This window comes from Cryptomeria japonica, chromosome 5 (assembly GCF_030272615.1).
Source record: "Cryptomeria japonica chromosome 5, Sugi_1.0, whole genome shotgun sequence".
NCBI lineage: Eukaryota > Viridiplantae > Streptophyta > Pinopsida > Cupressales > Cupressaceae > Cryptomeria > Cryptomeria japonica.
In genome coordinates this window covers 1,669,244-1,688,876 of record NC_081409.1, presented here as the reverse complement: position 1 = coordinate 1,688,876, position 19,633 = coordinate 1,669,244, and the positions used below count along the sequence as shown (strand labels likewise).

The following is a 19,633-nucleotide window of genomic DNA, read 5'->3' as shown; positions in this document are numbered from 1 at the left end:
GACATATATGTTTACTGCAAGTAGTGTCTGAACAAATCAATGTTGAATGGTGGCGTGTCTTCCTCTATTAATTTTCCTACCTGCCTCTTGTGAATGGAAAATTTCTAGCCAGTATATGTAGTGTCCATTCTGAGGTATTCATCCTCTAACTCCCCAAAGGACAAGGGCTTATCAAGACTTGGGTCTAAATTGAAAACCTTGTATATGGTACCCGCAAAAAATCTAATAAATGCTTCCCATTTGGGAGTTGAATGCACCTCTTCACTGTATTATAATTCCTCACCAAAACCTCTAGCAATCTTATGTTTACAGAAGTATTGGGGACTGTTAGCTTACCTAAATTTGTCATCCAAGGATTGCAGATCAGCATCTCCTTTCTCCTTCTTAAATAGTGGAACATAAATAGTTCATGTCCCCTTACCTTGGTCTAGACATCTTTGACCTCTCTGTACTTGTCTTCTAATTGGTCTCTCCCCAGCAGGTGCTACTTCGACCTTCTGGATTTTTGGCCGAGTGCCTGCATTTGGTCTATCAAGTCTTGGTTTAACCTCCTGACTAGAGGCACCTCTTTAGTTTTTCCTTTGTTCGCCTTAGAGTCAGGGCTCTTGGTCACCCTCTTCTTTCCTGTTGAATTCAAAGCTTCCATTTCTGCAATTACAATCCTCTGCTCTGTTTTTCAAAGGCATAATGTGTTCTATCTGTGTATTCTTCCTTCACCAATGCAGTATATTGACAAGGCAATTTCTAGTTCCACTGTATTCTTTTGGAATAGTGAACTCATGAAATTTTCCTTGTGCGAACCATAAATGCATCTACTGTAAGTATTCAATAGAAGATTTAAAAAATATTTGATTTTGAATTCTAATATGACAATGGCTCATCGGCATATGTCTCCCCAATGAATATTTTCCTTTTGGCGCTCTCTGAATAGCACTTTATCTGCTTTGACATCTTACTTTCTCTTATCGGTATACCTTAAGCCGATGACTCCTTTTCCTCCTCATCAGTATATCTCAAATCGATATTCTCAGCGGGCGTCGAGTGAGCTCATTTAGCATTATCACAATAGGCATTATTTCCCTGATGGGCTTCACCATTGGCATAGCTCTTCTCGATGCAACCGACTTCATCGCCATGAGTCTTCCCAATAGTGTCTTCGCTCCGCTCCTTCATCGAGTATCGCAGTAATTCGAAATGAAACATACCGATAAGAAAAGTCTTCCCGATAGAGTATGTTTCATCGGTATATGTTTCACTGATGATTTCTCCTGGTGTCAGGTGGCTCAAAGTAACACATACTGATCACTTTGGTTGGAGTAATTTGAAATGAAACATACTGATAAGAAAAGTCTTCTCGATAGAATATGTTCCATGAGTATATGTTCCACCAAGGATTTCTTCGAGCATTGGGGTGCCTCAAAGTAACACATATTGATCGCTTTGGTTATACTGATGGACTCTTCTTTTCGCCACTCTTATCGGTATAAGTCTTACCATTACCCTCATCGGCTATCGGCAAGACAATTCACCACTACTACCGCTAGTGTTTACTATGTAGATGGGTCACATCGGTATAGTTTTTACCGATGCATCGATTCTCCTCAACTTTGCTCCTTGATCGGTATAACTTATGTCGTTGAGTACAACTCTGGCTTGCTACGCTCTCTCATCGGTATATGGTATCCTGATGCAAAATTGGTCTTGTTATTTTAAGTGCCCTCATCGGTACAACTTATACCAATAATGTGAAATTTCAATCATTTTCAACTTCTTCTTTAAGACACAAAAATTGATAATGGATTTGTAGCATAGGAAATTAGAAATCATCACAAACAATATATAAAAGGACATATTATTCATTATTAGCTCAATCACACATTGCAATGATCTAATCCTAAGCACACTCAATAGAGACATAAAAACAAAGCATTCAAAAGCAAATATCATGCAAACTAGATAACAATTTGGATGCTTCTTCCATGCGGCTCCATTGTTCTTCTTTCCTCTTCAAATGGATTTGTGGATCTCACCTACAAGTGCACATACAATTGAAAGCAAGATTGACTTTGATGAAAAGCTCAAGAGTACTAGAAGCATAAGTTCGATAGTCTGATCGGAATTATTCTCATTATTCGATTCTATGATTATGTGATTGCAAAAGTGATTACCAATTACCAATTACCAATTACCAATTACCAATTACCAATTACCAATTAGCCTTGATTGATGAAGATCATCCAATTTATAGAAGAATTGGAGAGATGAACAAATTAGCATGAAATGGATATTAGAAACAATTAATTTCAAAAATGGCACAATTGAGTGGAAAGAAGAAGGTATGACACCTTCTATGTCATGAATTATGACATATTGCCAATGCAAATCTTAGAGGACTAGAACCTTATGACATCTTGCTATGTCAAGAGTATGACGCACGAAGCACAAAAATAGGGAGAACTAGAGACAAGTTAATTAGGTGGAAATTAAAATTAGGAAATTAGAAAATAGGTGGAAATTAAGAATTAGAAATTAGAAATTAGGAAATTAATGAAAATTAGAAATTAGTGAATTAATCAATAATTTTTCATTTATTAATAATTCACAAAGAGGGAAAATTGATGAAAGATTAGGAAATTAGGTGAATCAATTAATAATTTTCATTTACTAATTAATTCACAAAAAGAGGAATAATGATGAAAGATTTAGGAAATTAGGTGAATCAATTAATAATTTTTTCATTTATTAATTAATTCACAAAAAGAGGAATAATTAGCCAATCAAATGAAACATTTAATTGCGACACGAAGACCTAGGATAAATAAATAAATTATTTAATCCTAGAGGATGAAATGACACACAAGGTTAAATGATTAAATCAAAAACCCTGGAAGACGAATTAGGTCTTGAAAGATAATTGACTCGATTTGATTTGATTTTGGATTGATAAATGACCAGTGTTGATAAACGATTTAATTGAGAAAATGCGCCAATTGACGAGGAACAATGGCAAATTGATTCAAATTGACATGATTGAAGAGGATGACGATCGATGACAAATCGGTCGCAAAATGCCAAGATTGACAAAAGGACAAAGATCGACCCAAAATCATGATTGAAGATTGTTGTCGACAAGACCAAATTTGAGAGCGAGACGAATGAAGAATGTAGAAGAAAGACTCAATGCTCACAAATGATAAAAAACCAAGTGCGTGACATAGGAGAAATGTTAATGCGACGCAAAAACCTAAAATGAGGCAATGCGCAAATGTTAAAGTATGACTTCGCAAGCGTTGACCATTTTTAGGTGTCTACAGGATTTAATACAATCTGAACAAAAACTCTATTCTGCATGGGAGCTTTACCCTTTCTGATAATTACTTGTGCACTTTGATCAATCCCAAGAACCTATTTTCCAGGCCTCCTCACCTTAAAAGGAAACCTTGAGTGCTTCATCTTGTCTCAATGCCACCCTCAATATGCCCACCTGATGGTTGAATCTCTAGAGAGAAGTCACAAATGGATGGAGCTTGTCACTACAAGATTGCACCTATACATAAAACCTAGCAGTAACTATTCTTATGGAAAAAGTGCTCAATATATAAAAGGAAATTATAGAAAAATAGCATTTTAAAGAGCATAATTAACTTGAAAAATTATGTGCTAACATGTTGCACTATCTAAAAAGGATAATCTTTACAAGGATGCAATGGAAACTAGTTCTCAATCGAGTGATCGTGAACTTGCAAAGGAATTGCTGGTGTATTTTGTGGAACAGGTATAATTTTGGTAAAACATATAGTTGGTTGTTCTCTCTCACAAGCTAAAGTATATTTTGAATTTTTATTTTGGATTGGGGCATTGAAATGGGGCTTACTTTTGCATTTGGAACTGGAGGGCAAGAAAGAATGCTTTGCTTCATGCTTGTTCATATGCTATGACTTGATCAGACCAGATGTGGCTATGGAACTTGCCTAGATGAATAATATGATTGACTTTGTGTTTCCATACCTACTTCAAGTTCTTGATAAACTCTGATGATTCTATGAATATTTTAAGTTTCTCTTTAATAAACATTTTAAATCTTCTGCAGAATTAAATAGCTAATATTCAAAAAAATTATTTTTCAAAGTTCATTCGAGAATACACGACAAAAGTTGATGAGCTTGTTAAGTACAAGTTAGAGGTTGTTCAAGAAGATAAATCCAAGGAGAAAGAAGAGAAAGATCTTGTTTCTCAACAGGTATGCATTTTTCTTAATTGAGCCTCAAGGAGCACTTGATCTACTCTACTAACGGTTTTTAAAAATTCAAATAAATATGTGCCTATGTATGCTCAAATTCTTCCCCTTGCTTTGCCAACACCTCCAATAGCATTTTTAAGAGCATAATTAAGGAAATTATAGAAAAATAGCATTTTTAAGAGCGTAGTTAATTAGAAAAATGGCTTTTTAAGAGCATAATTAAGGAAATTATAGAAAAATGGCATTTTTAAGAGCATAATTAAGGAAATTATAGAAAAATAACATTTTTAAGGAAATTATAGAAAAATTATGTGCTAACATGTTGCACTGTCTAAAAAGGATAATCTTTACAAGGATGCAATGGAAACTAGTTCTCAATCGGGTGATCATGAACTTGCAGAGGAATTGCTAGTGTATTTTGTGGAACAAGTATACAATTGGTAAAACATATAGTTGGTTGTTATCTCTCATAGGCTAAAGTATATTTTGAATTTTCATTTTGGATTGGGGCATTGAAATGGGGCTTACTTTTGCATTTGGAATAGCAGGGCAAGAAAGAATGCTTTGTTTCATGCTTGTTCATATGCTATGACTTGATCAGACTAGATGTGGCTTTGGAACTTGCCTGGATGAATAATATGATTGAATTTGTGTTTCCATATCTACTCAGGTTCTTGATATACTCTAAGGATTATGTAAATATTTTAAGTTTCTCTCTAATAAACATTTTAAATCTTATGCGGAAATAAATATGTGCCTATTTTGTTTACAGAATATGTATGCTCAACTTCTTCCCCTTGCTTTGCCAGCACCACCAATGCCTGGCATGGGAGTGGGCATGGGAGGTTTATTTCAGCCAGGTATGAGTGTAATGGGAATGCCTCCCATGTTAGCTTATGGTATGCCACCTATGGATGGCTATTGATGGGATTGAAGAACTTAACGTGGGACACAATTCTTCAATCATACATGGTTTTTTGAGGCTGGTCTTTGAGTGGAAAGATTAGATTGTCAAATTATTTTTATTGTCATTTGGTTGGTTGATACAAAATAAGGAATCTTTAATATTATCGTATTGGTCAATCAGTTCAAATCTTTCCATCCACCAAGAATCTGACCCCTGAACCGTCACATGCTTAGATTGTCAAATTGTTTTTTATTGTCGTTTGGTTGGTTGATACTGAATAATGAATCTTTAGTATTATCATATTGGTCAATAAGTGCAAATATTTCCATCCACCAAGCATCTGACGAGGAAGCTATATGTTCGACAGCATCCTCATCGGATAAGCAGTGAGGGGGCCATCGGAATTCTGACGCCCACCCAATTTATTCCGATGCTCAAGCCATCGTACATACAACATCCTCGATGGTGCGGATGCCCTAGTTGCCGTTGGACATCATCGGAAGCCCGACAGACCCCACAAAACATCTGACGAAGATGATGTATATCCGACGACATTCTCGCCAGATGGGCAGTCATGTTCACTATCAGAACATTACCTCGAATTCGTTGGAATTTTGATGACTTATCTAGTTTTACCAACGGCTAAGCACAGTCATGGTCGTTGTTGGAATAGTCTTCGATGATGTCAGAATTCCGATGGTTTTGAGCACCGTCAGAATGTCTGACTACAAGTTTTTGACAGCATTGCTCGTCGGCAATCCGACGAACTATAGTCAGAATTCTGACGAACTGTCGTTCGAATTGAGCCCCAAATGTACTAGTTTTGAATTCTTGAATGCTTACTTAGGCAAATTTTACCTCATTCCAACTTATGTCAATGGAAGGGAAAATGCAAATTATATATTCTTCAATTAGGGTTAATAGGCTAATTTTTCGTCATAGACCGACATAGGGAAGGTTTTCTTGCTCAAATTGCAAAGTTCAATGCATAGTTTGCAAGAAGGGGCCCCAAGATAGGGCAGGGACAGGGGTGCCACGCCTTGTCCTGCCTTTAACTCTGGACAAGAAGCAGGTTTAAGCAGTGTGGGGGGCAGAAAAAGTGCAATTCCCCAGAATTGAGCAAGTCTCGAGTCTTTGATCAGGCTTGGGGATTCAATTTGCCAATGTGAAGACCCTAATGTGGTTGAAAATTGCAAGGGTCGCAATTTTATGACACTACAAGGTGCAAGAAAATGAACATCAAGTCTATAAGTTGAAAAGGGCCTTGTATGGCCTCAAACAAACACCAAGAGCTTAGTATGCTAGGATTGATGAGTATTTCAAGAGAATGGCTTTACTAGAAGTAAGAGTGAACCTACCCTTAACTATAAACATGAAGGTAATGATATTCTTATTGTTAGTTTATATGTTGATAATTTTTTTATATGGTCAGTAGTTATGTGATGAAAGATAAAATCAAAATTTCTATGATGAAAGAATTTGAGATGTTAGATTTAGGCCTTATACAATATTTTCTAGGCACGGAGGTTTATCAAATTAAGGATGGAATTTTCTTTTGTCAAACAAAATATGTCAAAGATATATGTTGAAGAAGTTTGATATGGTTGATTTCAAACTAGCCTCCATTCCATTTTTTCATGGAGCCGTGTTGTGTAGAGATGATGGTGCTAAATAGGTTGACTTGACAACTTATAAAAGTGTTGTTGGGAGTTTGATGTTTCTTCTTACTCATTGTAGGCCTAATATTACTTTTGTAGTTTCTCTCGTTTCAAGGTAGATGATAAAACCTTCTAAATTACATTTGAAGGCCGCCAAATGAATTTTGAGGTATGTGAAAAGAACTTTGAATTTTGGCATTCATTATTAAAATTCTAAAGGATTTAATCTAATTGGTTTGAATGATTTTGATTTGGGAGGTAGTGTGGATCGGAAATCTACCTTTGGTAATTGGTTTTCTTTTGGTTCAAGTTTGATTTCTTGGAGTTCAAAGAAATGAAGCATTGTTTTCCTTTCTTCCATGGAGGCATAATATGTTGAAAACTCAAACATTGTGGCTAAGAAAGTTCTTGAAGAAATAGGTTAACAACAACTTCATCTTACAATGATATTTTGTGATAATATGAGCACCATGAAATTGACCAAAAATCTAGTGCATCATAGTAGAAATAAACACTTTGATCTGAAATATCATTTTATAAGAGATTTAGTGCAAAATAAAAAGGTAGAACTCGACAATATATCAAGATTACAAAACAACTTGCTGACATTTTTATGAAGGTAGTTGCGAAGACTCGGTTTTTTATGCTTCGAAAATTTATTGTGAGTCCTCTCTGCATCAAGTGGGTATGTTGGAAATTGATCCATTCAATCCTCCAGTCCTGCTTGCAAGCCACTATCTAATTCTGTCTGCCAGCCACTGTTCTCCTGCAATTTCTATTTTGTTGTTTAGCATGTTACCTATGATGAAAAGAAATTAGTTATTTTTAGTTTATTTTAGTTCTTAGCTTGTTGTGTTATTTGCCTTTGATGACAGTGAGATCTTTACATCTCTATGTTTATTTATGTTATGGATCCATTGTATTGAGCATTGTTTTAAGGCACTCTATTTTGATAATAATATACAGTGTTTTAAATTGTCTGAGTAAGAAAAGCTGTCTGTTCTGTTCAAGTTTTTATTCCATTTTGTTGATACATATTTTTGGGACTATTTAAATTCTTCAGTCATCAAACGTAAATCTCCATGGAAGCCCCGTTTTGATTGGCAATTTTTTTCTTTCATGACAGAGAAGCGTAGACATGTATGCAAAATAAAGATTGAGCCCAATAACGATGAACATTAAATTATGGACATTCCACCAAACTTCGCACTAGAAAAGCTTGAATTCGAATATTTAATCATTAATAGAACAATTGTGCAAACGGTGATGCTCTGCCTAAGGGATAAAAATTTATTATGTGCAACTAGCATCGCCTTTTGTGCCTGCTCCATAATCTCCTTTTGTTTTCCATGTTTTTATTTTATTTTTAGGTAATTAATTTGACGGTGAGTGACTTTGGCGAAGAAGAGAAAGGGAACTTGTGAAGAAAAAGGCATGTTTCCATTGCTATGGTTCCACCATTCGTAGCAGGTTCTTCTCATCTGGATGTAGCCTAAAATTAAGCAAAAAATCTTGATAAAACCTTGGAACTTTAGCTCTGGGTAGCCAGCAAATTATGTATGGAGGCTTAGGGCATGTCCTTATGCTGCTACTAATCCCATGTTTCCATGCAGCTGCTTAAGCAGTGAAAGTGTTCCCGTGCAATATTTTAATTATGGGAAAAGGAAAATTTAGAATCTTTTCTTACTTTTGTGGAGCAGCAGCAGCTGAATAATTGAAAATAAGCTGAAGGAAAAGGGAGGAGCTGGAAATAAGCAGCTGCAGCAAATTTAATATCCATGGGTCACCAGCTCCTCAAATTGCTGCACAAAAAGTTGAGCAGCAGCTTCTAGCCAAAATAAGCTAAGCAGCTGCAGGGGGACTTGCTCTATTATATTGGCTAGGAGCTACTCCTTAAATTTTTAAGGAGCAATTTGTGGAGAAGGTGGCCTCACGGACTTTAAAATTGCTTCTTATTTTTATGCAATATTCTTAAATCATTTTGTAAATGAAATTATTGGTAATATTTCTTACAAATAAAATGCATAAAAAAAATTGTAGGCAAATAAATAGGAGAGAAAAAAACATGGTGAAGTGAAGTTTTATTTTTTCAATAAGCAACTGTTGCTCCACTAAAATAGGGAAAAATCCCAATTTATCCTTTTCCCTTAATTAGAATTTTACATGGGAACATTCCAGCTACTTAAATTTAAGCAGAAAATGTTCATAAGAAGCCACATGGGAACATTGGGTTAGCTATTGTTATAAGCAGCAAATTATGATTCGTTGTCGAAATTCCAAATCCAAATTGAGGCTAACATACATGGGAAGTCCCTTGCACAAAAGATACAGAATGTCCAAAGCTCCAATAACTTCATTAAATAAAATACCTAGATTGAAATTTGAACTGGATTATCTTTTTCATTCATTTTGTAAAATAAAATAAATAGAAAATGAGATAGTTTGGGGGGAAAGATATAAAGCTAAAATTAAACTCATTATTTCATTCACTTTGTATTTCTACACTTTTACTGCAAAAAATCCTCTTTTCCTCCATGGAGGAAATGGAGATTTGGTAGGTTAGAAGAGAAGGGAGAGTCACGTCGTTAAATGGAACTTGTTTAGGTCGAGAAAGTGTGTATGATGTGTGTCCTTTCCTAAGGATTCATTTTGGGAAGTAACCTTTCTATTTAATGTTAGATTTGAATTTCAAATAGATTTTTTCCATTGTATATGACCTCAGCTTGTTTACTTTTGAAAATGTTTAAAATAGAGTTATAACTATGATCAAAATTTTAAAAATTCTTGATTCCCCACTTTTATTTAAAAAGAATGTTAGATTCATTTGAAACAAAAAGGTATAATTAGATTTTTTAAATTTTTATTTTATTGCAAAATTAAAGAATTCAATCAAAGGAGTTTTGCTTGTATTTATTTAACGATATTTTTAAATATTTAATGATTTTTCATGTTTGATAAAGAAGAAAATATCGTAGTTAATCTATAATTAGATACATGGTCTTAAGTTCCCCCTCTTTTCATATTTTCCATTTTGTCTTTCATGATTTCTAATTTCATATAAAGGTTGTTGCACACTAATGGGTTTTCAGTGTCATCTACATATTTTCATTTTTCTCTTCTACATCATATTGATAATATTGTTCTATTGAGTTATATTCTTGCTTCAATAATATTATAGTTCTTTATCTATCGTTTCTCTATTTGATAATAAATTATAGCATTTTAACGACACCCTGTAGTCTAAGGAGCCTTTAATATTAAAAATAAATAGAAAAAACAAAAGACATCCAATAAATAAACCAATAGAATTCCATTAGTTACTAGATAATGTTTCTAAATGTGAATACAAATGTGTAGTTCTACACATGACCTTGACCTCACATAAACAATTAAAATGTTTCAAATATTAAAACATCATAGTTGAGTCCAAATCATTACTTAGACATTTAATGATTATAAAGTTAAATACACGTTTCTATTTACTTTTCTATTTATGCCAAAGGTCTACCCTATATGAAGTGGATCAATTGTCTTTAATATCAATGGTGCAAATTTTTTTGAGACAGGAAGCATGATAATCCAAATCATGCCAACCATTGAATTTTCATTATTTCTTGCTCACCGATTTCTTCCTTGTAATAGATTTGAATAGTTAATATTCTCGATGTTGCTCGATCTTGCTCAATCACAACTAAAAATGGTTGATGTTTTCACTTTTTCTTTTGAAGCTCTGAATATTCTATCTTCCATGGTCCAAATTCATTATCTCGGTGGAATATCTTTTATCTTATTCTCCCATAATGTTTTGCAAGGTTTTAATCATATTATTCTCTTGTATTTTTATATGTTGGTCTTTTCCGCGGTGAATTTTGTTGCAAGATATTCAATGAAATACCCATCTCCATTAATGGGTCCTATTGAAAAAATACTCCCTTTTTCAAATCATATGTGTATTGGGTTTGATTTCTAATAATATCCAGCTCCGTTAATGTGTCTCAATTTGGTCATTGATTGCTTTACTGTATTTGTTCTAACATTTTAATCCACATAAGAATATGTTGCAAAAGAAATATATTGGAAACGTAGGAGACTATTTGGAGCTTGAGAGTAAATTTTATGGAGAGGTTGATCTGCCACCAAATAGATTCAAATCAGTATAAGATAACATCATTTTGGTCCTCAATTGTTTTCTAGTATTTATTTTTGGAATTTCTCATGCACACATGTAATTCATTACAAAGGAAATGGATTATTGTTCAAAATATAATCTATGGATGGGGCACAATTTTCTCACCCCCATATTCATACCTCTACATGTAATTCTCTATTCGTGCAGTTTTTTAAATGTGTGGTCCTAGTTTTTTATATTTAAGATCTTTCCAGTCAAGCTACAGATTGCACTTTAAGAACTACAATTTTGAAGATCAACTAATTTGAAATTATTAATTATTCTTTATTGTTCCATATTTTTTCCCTTTAGTTTTACACACTATGTTCTTATAGTGGTTTGATTTGTCTTCCACTAAATGTCCTTTGTTTTTATTATCACATTTTCAATTGCCCCTTCCACTAAATGTCCTTTGTTTTGATTATCACATTTTCAATTGCCCAGTCCTAGATTTTAATGCTCAAGTTTTTTCAGTCAAGTTGAAGATTGCATTTTAAGAACTACAATTTTGTAAACTAACTGACGAGTACCTTAACTCCCTTGAGATTATTCAGTACTCCTTATTGGTTTGTGGTGTTCCTAAATTGCAAGTTTTTATATCGTGGTTTGATCTATGTTTTTTCTTAAATTACCTTTAGCTTATGCATTTCTTTTTTAATTGTGATTATCTTCCAATTTCATGAAGTACTCAAAACCAAGGAATGCCTTTAAAAATTCATGTATTTTATTTGGAAACCATCATCAAAGAAACTGCAAGATTAAGAGTTGGAAAATAATGCTTTTGTTTAACAACAAGCTCCACCAATTTTCCAATATAAATGCAACTGCTATAAAAAATTGGTGCTTTTAGCATAGTTTGAGACACAAATTTGTGTAGCAATTTTGCAAAAGTTTCTCATTGTTATGTTCTAAATAGATATAACATGGTTAACACAAAAAGATTAAATTTCTCTCATACCAAAAACAATGATCATTGTACAGAGACAAGCATGGTCTATTGATCAAACTTCATTTGGGGTTTCTCAAAGATAATAACTCTCCTGCTAGGAAGAATGATTATGGTACCTAAGAATTTGATAAGGTTACATGAACAAAATTATGTTCCTTAAATTATAGAAGTGAAATTTTGGATTATGAAGAGAATGGATATGGTGATGGCCTAAAGCCAAAAATATTGAATGAAAAGATTTTGGAGGGAAACTCCTAATTTTCTAAGGTACTGGGGTGCCCTTATGTATTGAAATGATGAAATAAAAATGGATTAAATGAAATGGTTAAAGAAATGCCCTATATTTATATGCCATTCCTACACATGAAAAGATGATAGAATGACTTAGTCAAGGCATATATATCGAGTTGATATGATGTTAACGTTACATGTTAATACTTAACAAGACTAGTCTTACTAACATGTCTTGGCCCTATAAAGGGTATAAGGTACAAACCAAAATAAGAGAAGGAAAAGCCCAAAGGTATACAAGATGTCATTAACCCAATGAGACCCATAGGAAAGAGGTGGAATGAGGTGGAAGTCAAGATTACAATCTCCAACAAGTGGAAAGAAAGTGCAACTGAGATCTAGCAGTCAGATTTCATTTAATTATCTAGTATTTTGTTGGCAAATATAATAGATGTGGAGACTAGGATATATATTTTTATTTCAAGATCTTTGATAAATATTTAGTTTTTTTTTCATTTTAGTACATTACATTGTATTTTTGTATTATGCTTTTGTTTCTGTTGAGATCTACATAGTAAATGGAATTTTAGGTATCATTCAAATTTCTTCTAGAATTTTTCCACCACGAATTCTATTTTTCATGCATGGTTTGAGACAATTATGGCCTAATTGTTTTTTAGATAATGTATTTTGTAAGTTAAATGAACAATTTTGTTTTTAGTTGTTGAAAGACTTCATGGTTGTTTTTTGTTGTTCTATGATTATAGGTGGTTTTATATTGAAGAAACAAATGTTAGATGATAGATGATTTTCTAAGATGCATTTGAACTTATAGCATCTCTTGCAGGTTGGTTTCCCCTCTCTATGGAAGTAAACATTCGAAGTGCACTGAAACTTCTCCTCCTCTCTACCCATATCTCTCTTTATCAATTGAGTCATAGACAACAAAAATGTATGCAAAAAATAGGCCAATTTTTTTCCTAATTGCCCTGCTACACCTTTTCGACGTACTGATTGCACACCAAGATACAATTGCTACTTCTATTTACTTTCCTAAAATAAATAAATTACATGTTCTATTTTTCATACTCATTTAATTAATCAGTCTAAAATATATTATTAAATTAACCTAAACTACATATATTCTGAAGGCTAGACACAAAAGAGATATAACCTGACTTCAAAATTCCATAGAATAGTGGTAAGAAAACATAAATACGCTAATTTTTTTATTGAAAAAATAAGAGCATTATCAGAAAAGCTTTTCAACCGTACATAGCCCAATTACTCACACTCCTATACTACTACCTCTTTCGCTTACGTTTTACCACGTCATATGCCGCCAAATTTGGTACTATACTTCGTCCATATAATCGATCAACAATCCTTTGCAATACAGTTAATGCTTTCTCTTCTTCCCCTTCATTCACTGTGGCTTTAAACCCTTCATGTACTGTCACACGATTTAGGCTACCATGGCTATCATGCGGGGTTACTAAAACTGTAATCATCCACTCGCCTCCAGATGGCAAGAAATGCAAATGGGTTACTCTGGGTTCAACTTTTATGTAACCACCATTAGACGTTACAAGCAAAGCATACATAGTAATTGCACTCGATGAGCTTCTCATCTCCAACATATTATACTCTCCACTCTTTATCTCACCAACTGCTTCGACGCCAATCACCTCAGAAAACAAATTTACATTTAATCTGGAAGATGCTCTCTCCACTGGCTTCCCTCTCAAAATGATATGCTCTGATGGCAGCCTCTGAAACATTTAAAATACCAAAAGGTGGCTCAACATTAAATAATGTTTGTAGTTATATTAGAAACGGAAAACTCTTAAATTTTAAAACCCCCAACTCAAAAATTGTGACATATTTTTTCTTCTCCAACCCAAAATAAAAAATTACCGAATTCACTTTTCACAGTAAAAAGGGCTTTGCTTTCCCCTCAAAAAATCAGGTCTTGCAGTTTAATAAAGGTTACAGGTACCTTCAGGGCAAAAATGCAATTAAATACACTTGCATCTCCCTTGTCGCGCGCTCCAATTTCCAAACTCTTTAATCCCTGCAACTCTTCCACAGCTTGTACACTCTGCATTTGATAACATTCGACAATCGCGATTCGCTCCAGGTGACATAGATTTGCAAGGTTCGGTAATGATCTCAACCTTTCACATTCCATGGTGTATAACACTCGAAGCCCTGTTAGAGAAGATAACCCTGAAATTGATTCCAATTTGAGACAATGATCCACTCTAAGACTGTTCAGTCTCTCTAGCTTCTGTAAGTCCATTTCATTTAGATTCCTCATTGCTAAAACTTCCAGTGATCGAAGTCTGGGACAAATGTTTCCACTGATTGGCAGCATTGATATATTACCTAATCTGTGGAAATTTATGGTTTCGAGGCTTTTCATGCGGCTGCTTGTAGAAGCCTCAAAATTTGTTGGATCTCTACCTTTGCTCAGAATCAAATCCCCACTAAAGGAACCGCCGCCATTCGACAACTGCAATGATCTAAGATTACTAAGTTGCTTAAGTGATTCTACGAAGGATGTTATATCAGTCTTCTCCAAGGATCTGATTATACGTAATTCTTCCAACTGATATAACTTTTCTATTATAACCGGAAGATTTTGCAACGAGGGAGAACAATAAATATTCAGGATTCTCAACTGGAAACTGGCCTGGCATTTACAATATCTGAAAAAATGAATGAGTTCTTCACTAAACTAGTGTTCTTAAAAGTATGTTTGCCAGGAGGGAAACTTAATTTTCAGCAAAGAAAAACAGAGTACCTGGGTATTGATCTGCAACTGTTGTTGAGAAGTGCTCCACAATTCTTCCACGCTGGTAAGAGATAAGCAGTGTAATTTTTGTACAGGAATCCAAGATGGAATGCTTTTTAATTTGCCAACACGAAGCCATAGAAGTTCCGTCTCAGCAGAGCCATTTGAGCTGCCTATAAAATAAGAAATTTTGGTTTTGAGGAACGAGTCCTCAAACGAATGGAGGCATCTGCCCTTCGTTTCCGCTAGGATTTGCCTAAATCCCTTTGCTTCCTACATATAAAAGGATCAGGGTTAAAACCCTTTGCTGCACATAAAAGTGAAATGTTCTTCCAAACGTGTTTTATTATTTAAATTTAACAAATGTAAATAAGAAGCACACCATAGATCTAAGAATGTCTGGTCTCCAGAGTCGAGGAGGACCCAACTCATCTGCCATTTGTCTTCCCAGATCGCGAAGGTGATCGTGCATTTGAAAATGCGGTTGCTTGACAGTCACTTCAACTAGACACTTATCTTGCAGGGTTTGAACTGCATGTTCAGCGCTCCAACTAGATCCATTCCAAATTGATATAGCTATCCTTATAATATACTGTATTTCTTTCTTATTGAATAAACAAGCAATATCAATAAATATCTGTTTCTCATGATTGTCCAGACCATCAAAGCTGATTTTAAGACTCTGCATTATATCCTTAGGCTGGATAGTCTTAACCTTTTCCAATTGCAACTTCCAATAATACTCATCCCTACCATAAACATGGGCACCCAAAACTTTGAGTGACCGGGGTAAACCTCCACAAAATTCCACGAAGCTTTCAACTAATGTTTTATATGCAAGAGGTGGATCTAGTCCACGGAAGGCATGGCTACAGAAGAGCTCATTGGCATGATCTCTATCCATTTCCTTCATCCTATAACGGATATTAATATTTGCTCCTGTTAACACACCTTGGTCGCGGGTGGTAATAAGTACTAGGCTACCAGAACTTAGCATAGCTTCAGGTAACAGGGCATCTAACTGGTCTAGATGATCGATATCATCGAGGACTATAAGGAAATCCAAATGCCTTGCCCTTCCTAGACGATGCTTCAGCTGTCCTGTTCCTTCATCCACATTCCTAAATACTCGATTTTCATTGAATAGATCTTTGAAGAGCTGGCTTTGCAAGGAATTCAAATCAAGACTGGCATGCAATTCTCTTACATCAGAGAGAAAACAAGATGCACTATAGCGTGAACGCTTCCTGTTATACAGTTCTTTTGCCAGTGTGGTTTTTCCAGAGCCCCCCAGTCCAAAGATCCCTACCATAGTGACCTTGTCCCTCATTGTCTTTAAACAGGAACTTTCAAAATCCTGGACTAGTTCAGCAAGTCCAACCGGATACTTCGCAACATGTAACGGTATTCTTTTTTCCATTTCTTGCAGCACACGGGATACAATTTTTTCACACAAATTGCTGGAAGCCAAACCGAGAATTTCTTTAGAAAGTCATTCAACTAGGGTAAAAATGAAGGTATGTAGTGGAGAACAAGGGGAAACATAATGAATTGTAATCGATACAAAAAAATAACAGTAAGCTTACCCTTTATGCTCGCTAAGTTCATAACCAGATATGTCTGCAGCAGATTCAAGGGCGCTTTTCCATTCATCGAGCTTGTCCAGGTATCTTTCTTTTCTTCGATAATCAGAAAATGCCGCTGCATACACTCCTTTCTCCGTGTGCCGAAGCTCCCAAGGTTTCACTTCGTAGAATACAGGAATAAACAGGGCATCAGTTTGTGCTAACATAAGAACAAGCTCATCTAAACACCACTTTGACTCAGCGTATCTTTTGGAAAAAATGGCAATTTGCACAACAGATGAGCATATGCCATTCCTAATGGCGAAAGGAATAGAATCTCCCCCTTCTATCTCTTCACGATCTAGAAATGCCCTGCACCCTCTTTCCTGAAGAAGTGTATAAAGCTGTTGAGCCAGGGTATCTTTTACATCAGGGCCTCGGTGACTGATGAACGCGTCATATAGTTTTTGAGATGCAGCAGATCTTTCCCTTTTCTCTTTATATCCTACAATTTCTTGGGGAAAGGAGGAGGAAGCCATGAATGCAAAGACCAGAAGTGCAAAATGTCTGAAACTTTCTAAAGCAGAGTGAGTGGCCCGGATTTGAAGAAAGGATACAGCAATAGCTGATACTTTGTCGGTAAAGATAATTAGTTGAGTCGTCGAAAACGTGAGTCAAGTAAAACGTAGAAAAGAGTTACCAGCTGTCCCTTGTTAACAAGAATATTGTGCCCTTTGCATTTCTTTGCAACTCAGAAGCGACACGTGCATCTCCGCAACTAGTGAACTAAGAGACTTCCATCTCATCTCGAATAATTCACACCCTCATAGTTGTTTCCATTTCACACTTTCGTAATTGTTTCCATTTAGTGTGATGAGATTATAACCTTTTATTTTTTGATTATAACCTTTTATTTTTTGACTCAAAAAGCAAACCCAAATCCTCTAGGTCGTTCTATTTTTTCTGACCTAGCTATTCATGATATTTAGAGTTGTATGTGATGGTGTTGATGGTGTTGAAAGGGAGACTAAATAATTTGGAGTTAGAAAGAATAGATTATAAAATAATAAGTTTCAAGAGATCATAGTTAGTAAAAAGTAGCACAAGAAAATAAGCGGTCTAAAGAATAATTAAATAAATTCCAAAACACAATGGAAGCAAGGGTGGAAGCATAGTCCAAGTAGGTGAAGCATAGAAACTAGGTGGGAGATTTTTGCTCTAAAGAAGAAACCAAGTCAAGCTAAGGGTGGAAGCATGGCCCAAGTAGGTTAGTAAAGAGATATTTTACATACGAAATAGATTCAATGAGCAATAGTAAATATAGAGGTCGAATAAACTAAATTATTATAGAAATTAGAAGAGGCCAAGTCTCAATGAGCACAAGTGGTAAAAGAGTCTATAAGTTTCTTTTAACCAATATAAAATGTTGTGGCCATTCGACAACTACCATTTCTTGTTGTTTCGACTAATATTTTGTACTTAAAATGTACATGTTCAATCATTGTTTCTATCAAAGAAACGGGACTCGGACTCGGCAAGGCCGAATCAGACTCGGACTCAAGACTCGGAGTCAAACTCAGCTTCAAACTTGGCTGGACTCGGGAAAGTGAAAAACTCAAGAAATTTAGAGATTTTTAAAGATTTAAAACTTGTTTCATGCACCCTTTATTGAATATGTCTTAAAGACACAATAACATCATCAAACTCGGCTCATTTGGTTACATACACAAGTATACATCAATCACATTAGCATAAACACAAATTGTAGCTGAAGGAAATAACAAACATAACTATATAAATATTGTCAAATGTATACATTATTACAAAACTCATGGAATAAAAAATCCATGTCATCATATGATCATCATCAAATGTTCCACACAAATACCAAAGGTAAATACAACTACAAGCCTATGGCTCAGAGGAGCGTGCACCCTCTCACCCTAACCCCCTACGAAGGCATTTAAGGTAGGTCCTGGATGATTCAGCAACCATAGTCGCTCCCCGTGACACCATGCCATGCTCACCAACATCAGGAACATCTGTGTCACTATCAGTATCTCCTGTCTCTACTCGTGCTCTCTGCTCCTCCTCTGCCATGGCTACAGCCTCAACCTCTATATCTACCTGGTCGATCCAATCAGTGTCAAACTCGGAGGTTAAATTTTCCCTACTTCTATCGATGCAATTTCCCCCCATATTTTTCAACGAGGGTTTGGGGGCAGTGCCCTCAATGTGGGGTCAAGGGGCATCGCCCCTTGCGGAGTCAAAGACTTTTATTATTTAGTAAAGGCATCAGGTGTTATTTTTCTATTGGCTGACATGTTGTAACCCTAATTTTTCTCATTCTCAAGCAGAGGTTGTAATGAACAAAGACGAGATTATTCATTTTTTAAAAACTTTAAAAAATGTATTTTTTTTGGCCTTTTTTGGGCCTTGCTGCCGGCCGAGTCCCAGGCACAAGACTCGCCGAGTTTGGTGAGTTTATGCCAAACTTGCCAACTCGATGAGTCTAGTGATTTTGCTCGCCAGACTCGGTCGAGCCCGAGTCCGAGCTCTAGAGACTCGGCAAGCATGTCTTGAACTCGGACTCGCCGAGTTTGGCGAGTTTTGGGTGATTTTCTAATCTCTGGTTTCTATTACTATTACACACTTATATTGTAGATGTGGTATCAAAGGCTCTATAGCTAAAACTAATGTTTAAAAGTCAAATCTTTCAAATCCCTATGAATCTTGTGAATAGAGTTGCTAAGAACATTGTGTTGTGGAGAATCTCTTTGTGAGAGTGGTTGTTCCTTACAATCAACTAATCTTTGTCTACTGAAGTTCGTTATTTCAACAATAGATTGCCAAATTAATCACACTTGTTTTACCACATCATGTGCAGATATGTGCATGGAAATGGGGAACCAAAAGGGGGTCTTAAGTGGCAATTTTTTTTTCTGAAATCAGGAAAGACTGATCTTGAATGAGAAATTAAAAATAATTACATTCAAAATTTGAAGATGCAACAAGAAGAATAGTCATATTGCTTCAAATCTACTTTATAAACTAATATATTTTTTAAAATGATGGAGATTAAAGGGTTCAAATAGGAGGCCACAAAAAGTGCTCATGT

The 19,633-nt window shown here is 35.2% G+C and overlaps 1 protein-coding gene across 1 annotated transcript; it reads right to left on the bottom strand.

Annotated features, from left to right (window-relative positions):
* Positions 1-13,355: 13,355 nt before the first annotated feature.
* Positions 13,356-17,160, bottom strand: LOC131033685 (disease resistance protein Roq1-like). The gene is made up of 5 exons (XM_057964963.2): positions 16,537-17,160; positions 15,333-16,410; positions 14,960-15,223; positions 14,153-14,848; positions 13,356-13,925 (listed from the first exon to the last, which is right to left on the bottom strand). The coding sequence occupies exons 1-5, from the start codon at positions 17,052-17,054 to the stop codon at positions 13,458-13,460; spliced, it is 3,024 nt and encodes a 1,007-aa protein (XP_057820946.2). The 5' UTR covers positions 17,055-17,160; the 3' UTR covers positions 13,356-13,457.
* Between the last annotated feature and the right edge of the window lie 2,473 nt (positions 17,161-19,633).

What these genes read in the sequence shown, in the direction of transcription:
- LOC131033685 (XM_057964963.2), bottom strand. Translation starts at nt 17,054, where the DNA reads ATGGCTTCCTCCTCCTTTCCCCAAGAAATTGTAGGATATAAAGAGAAA. An exon ending in GAACTTAGCGAGCATAAAGG is followed by an intron (nt 16,411 to 16,536) that starts GTAAGCTTACTG and finishes TTTGGCTTCCAG; the next exon opens with CAATTTGTGTGAAAAAATTG. An exon ending in AGTTGCAGATCAATACCCAG is followed by an intron (nt 14,849 to 14,959) that starts GTACTCTGTTTT and finishes TGTAAATGCCAG; the next exon opens with GCCAGTTTCCAGTTGAGAAT.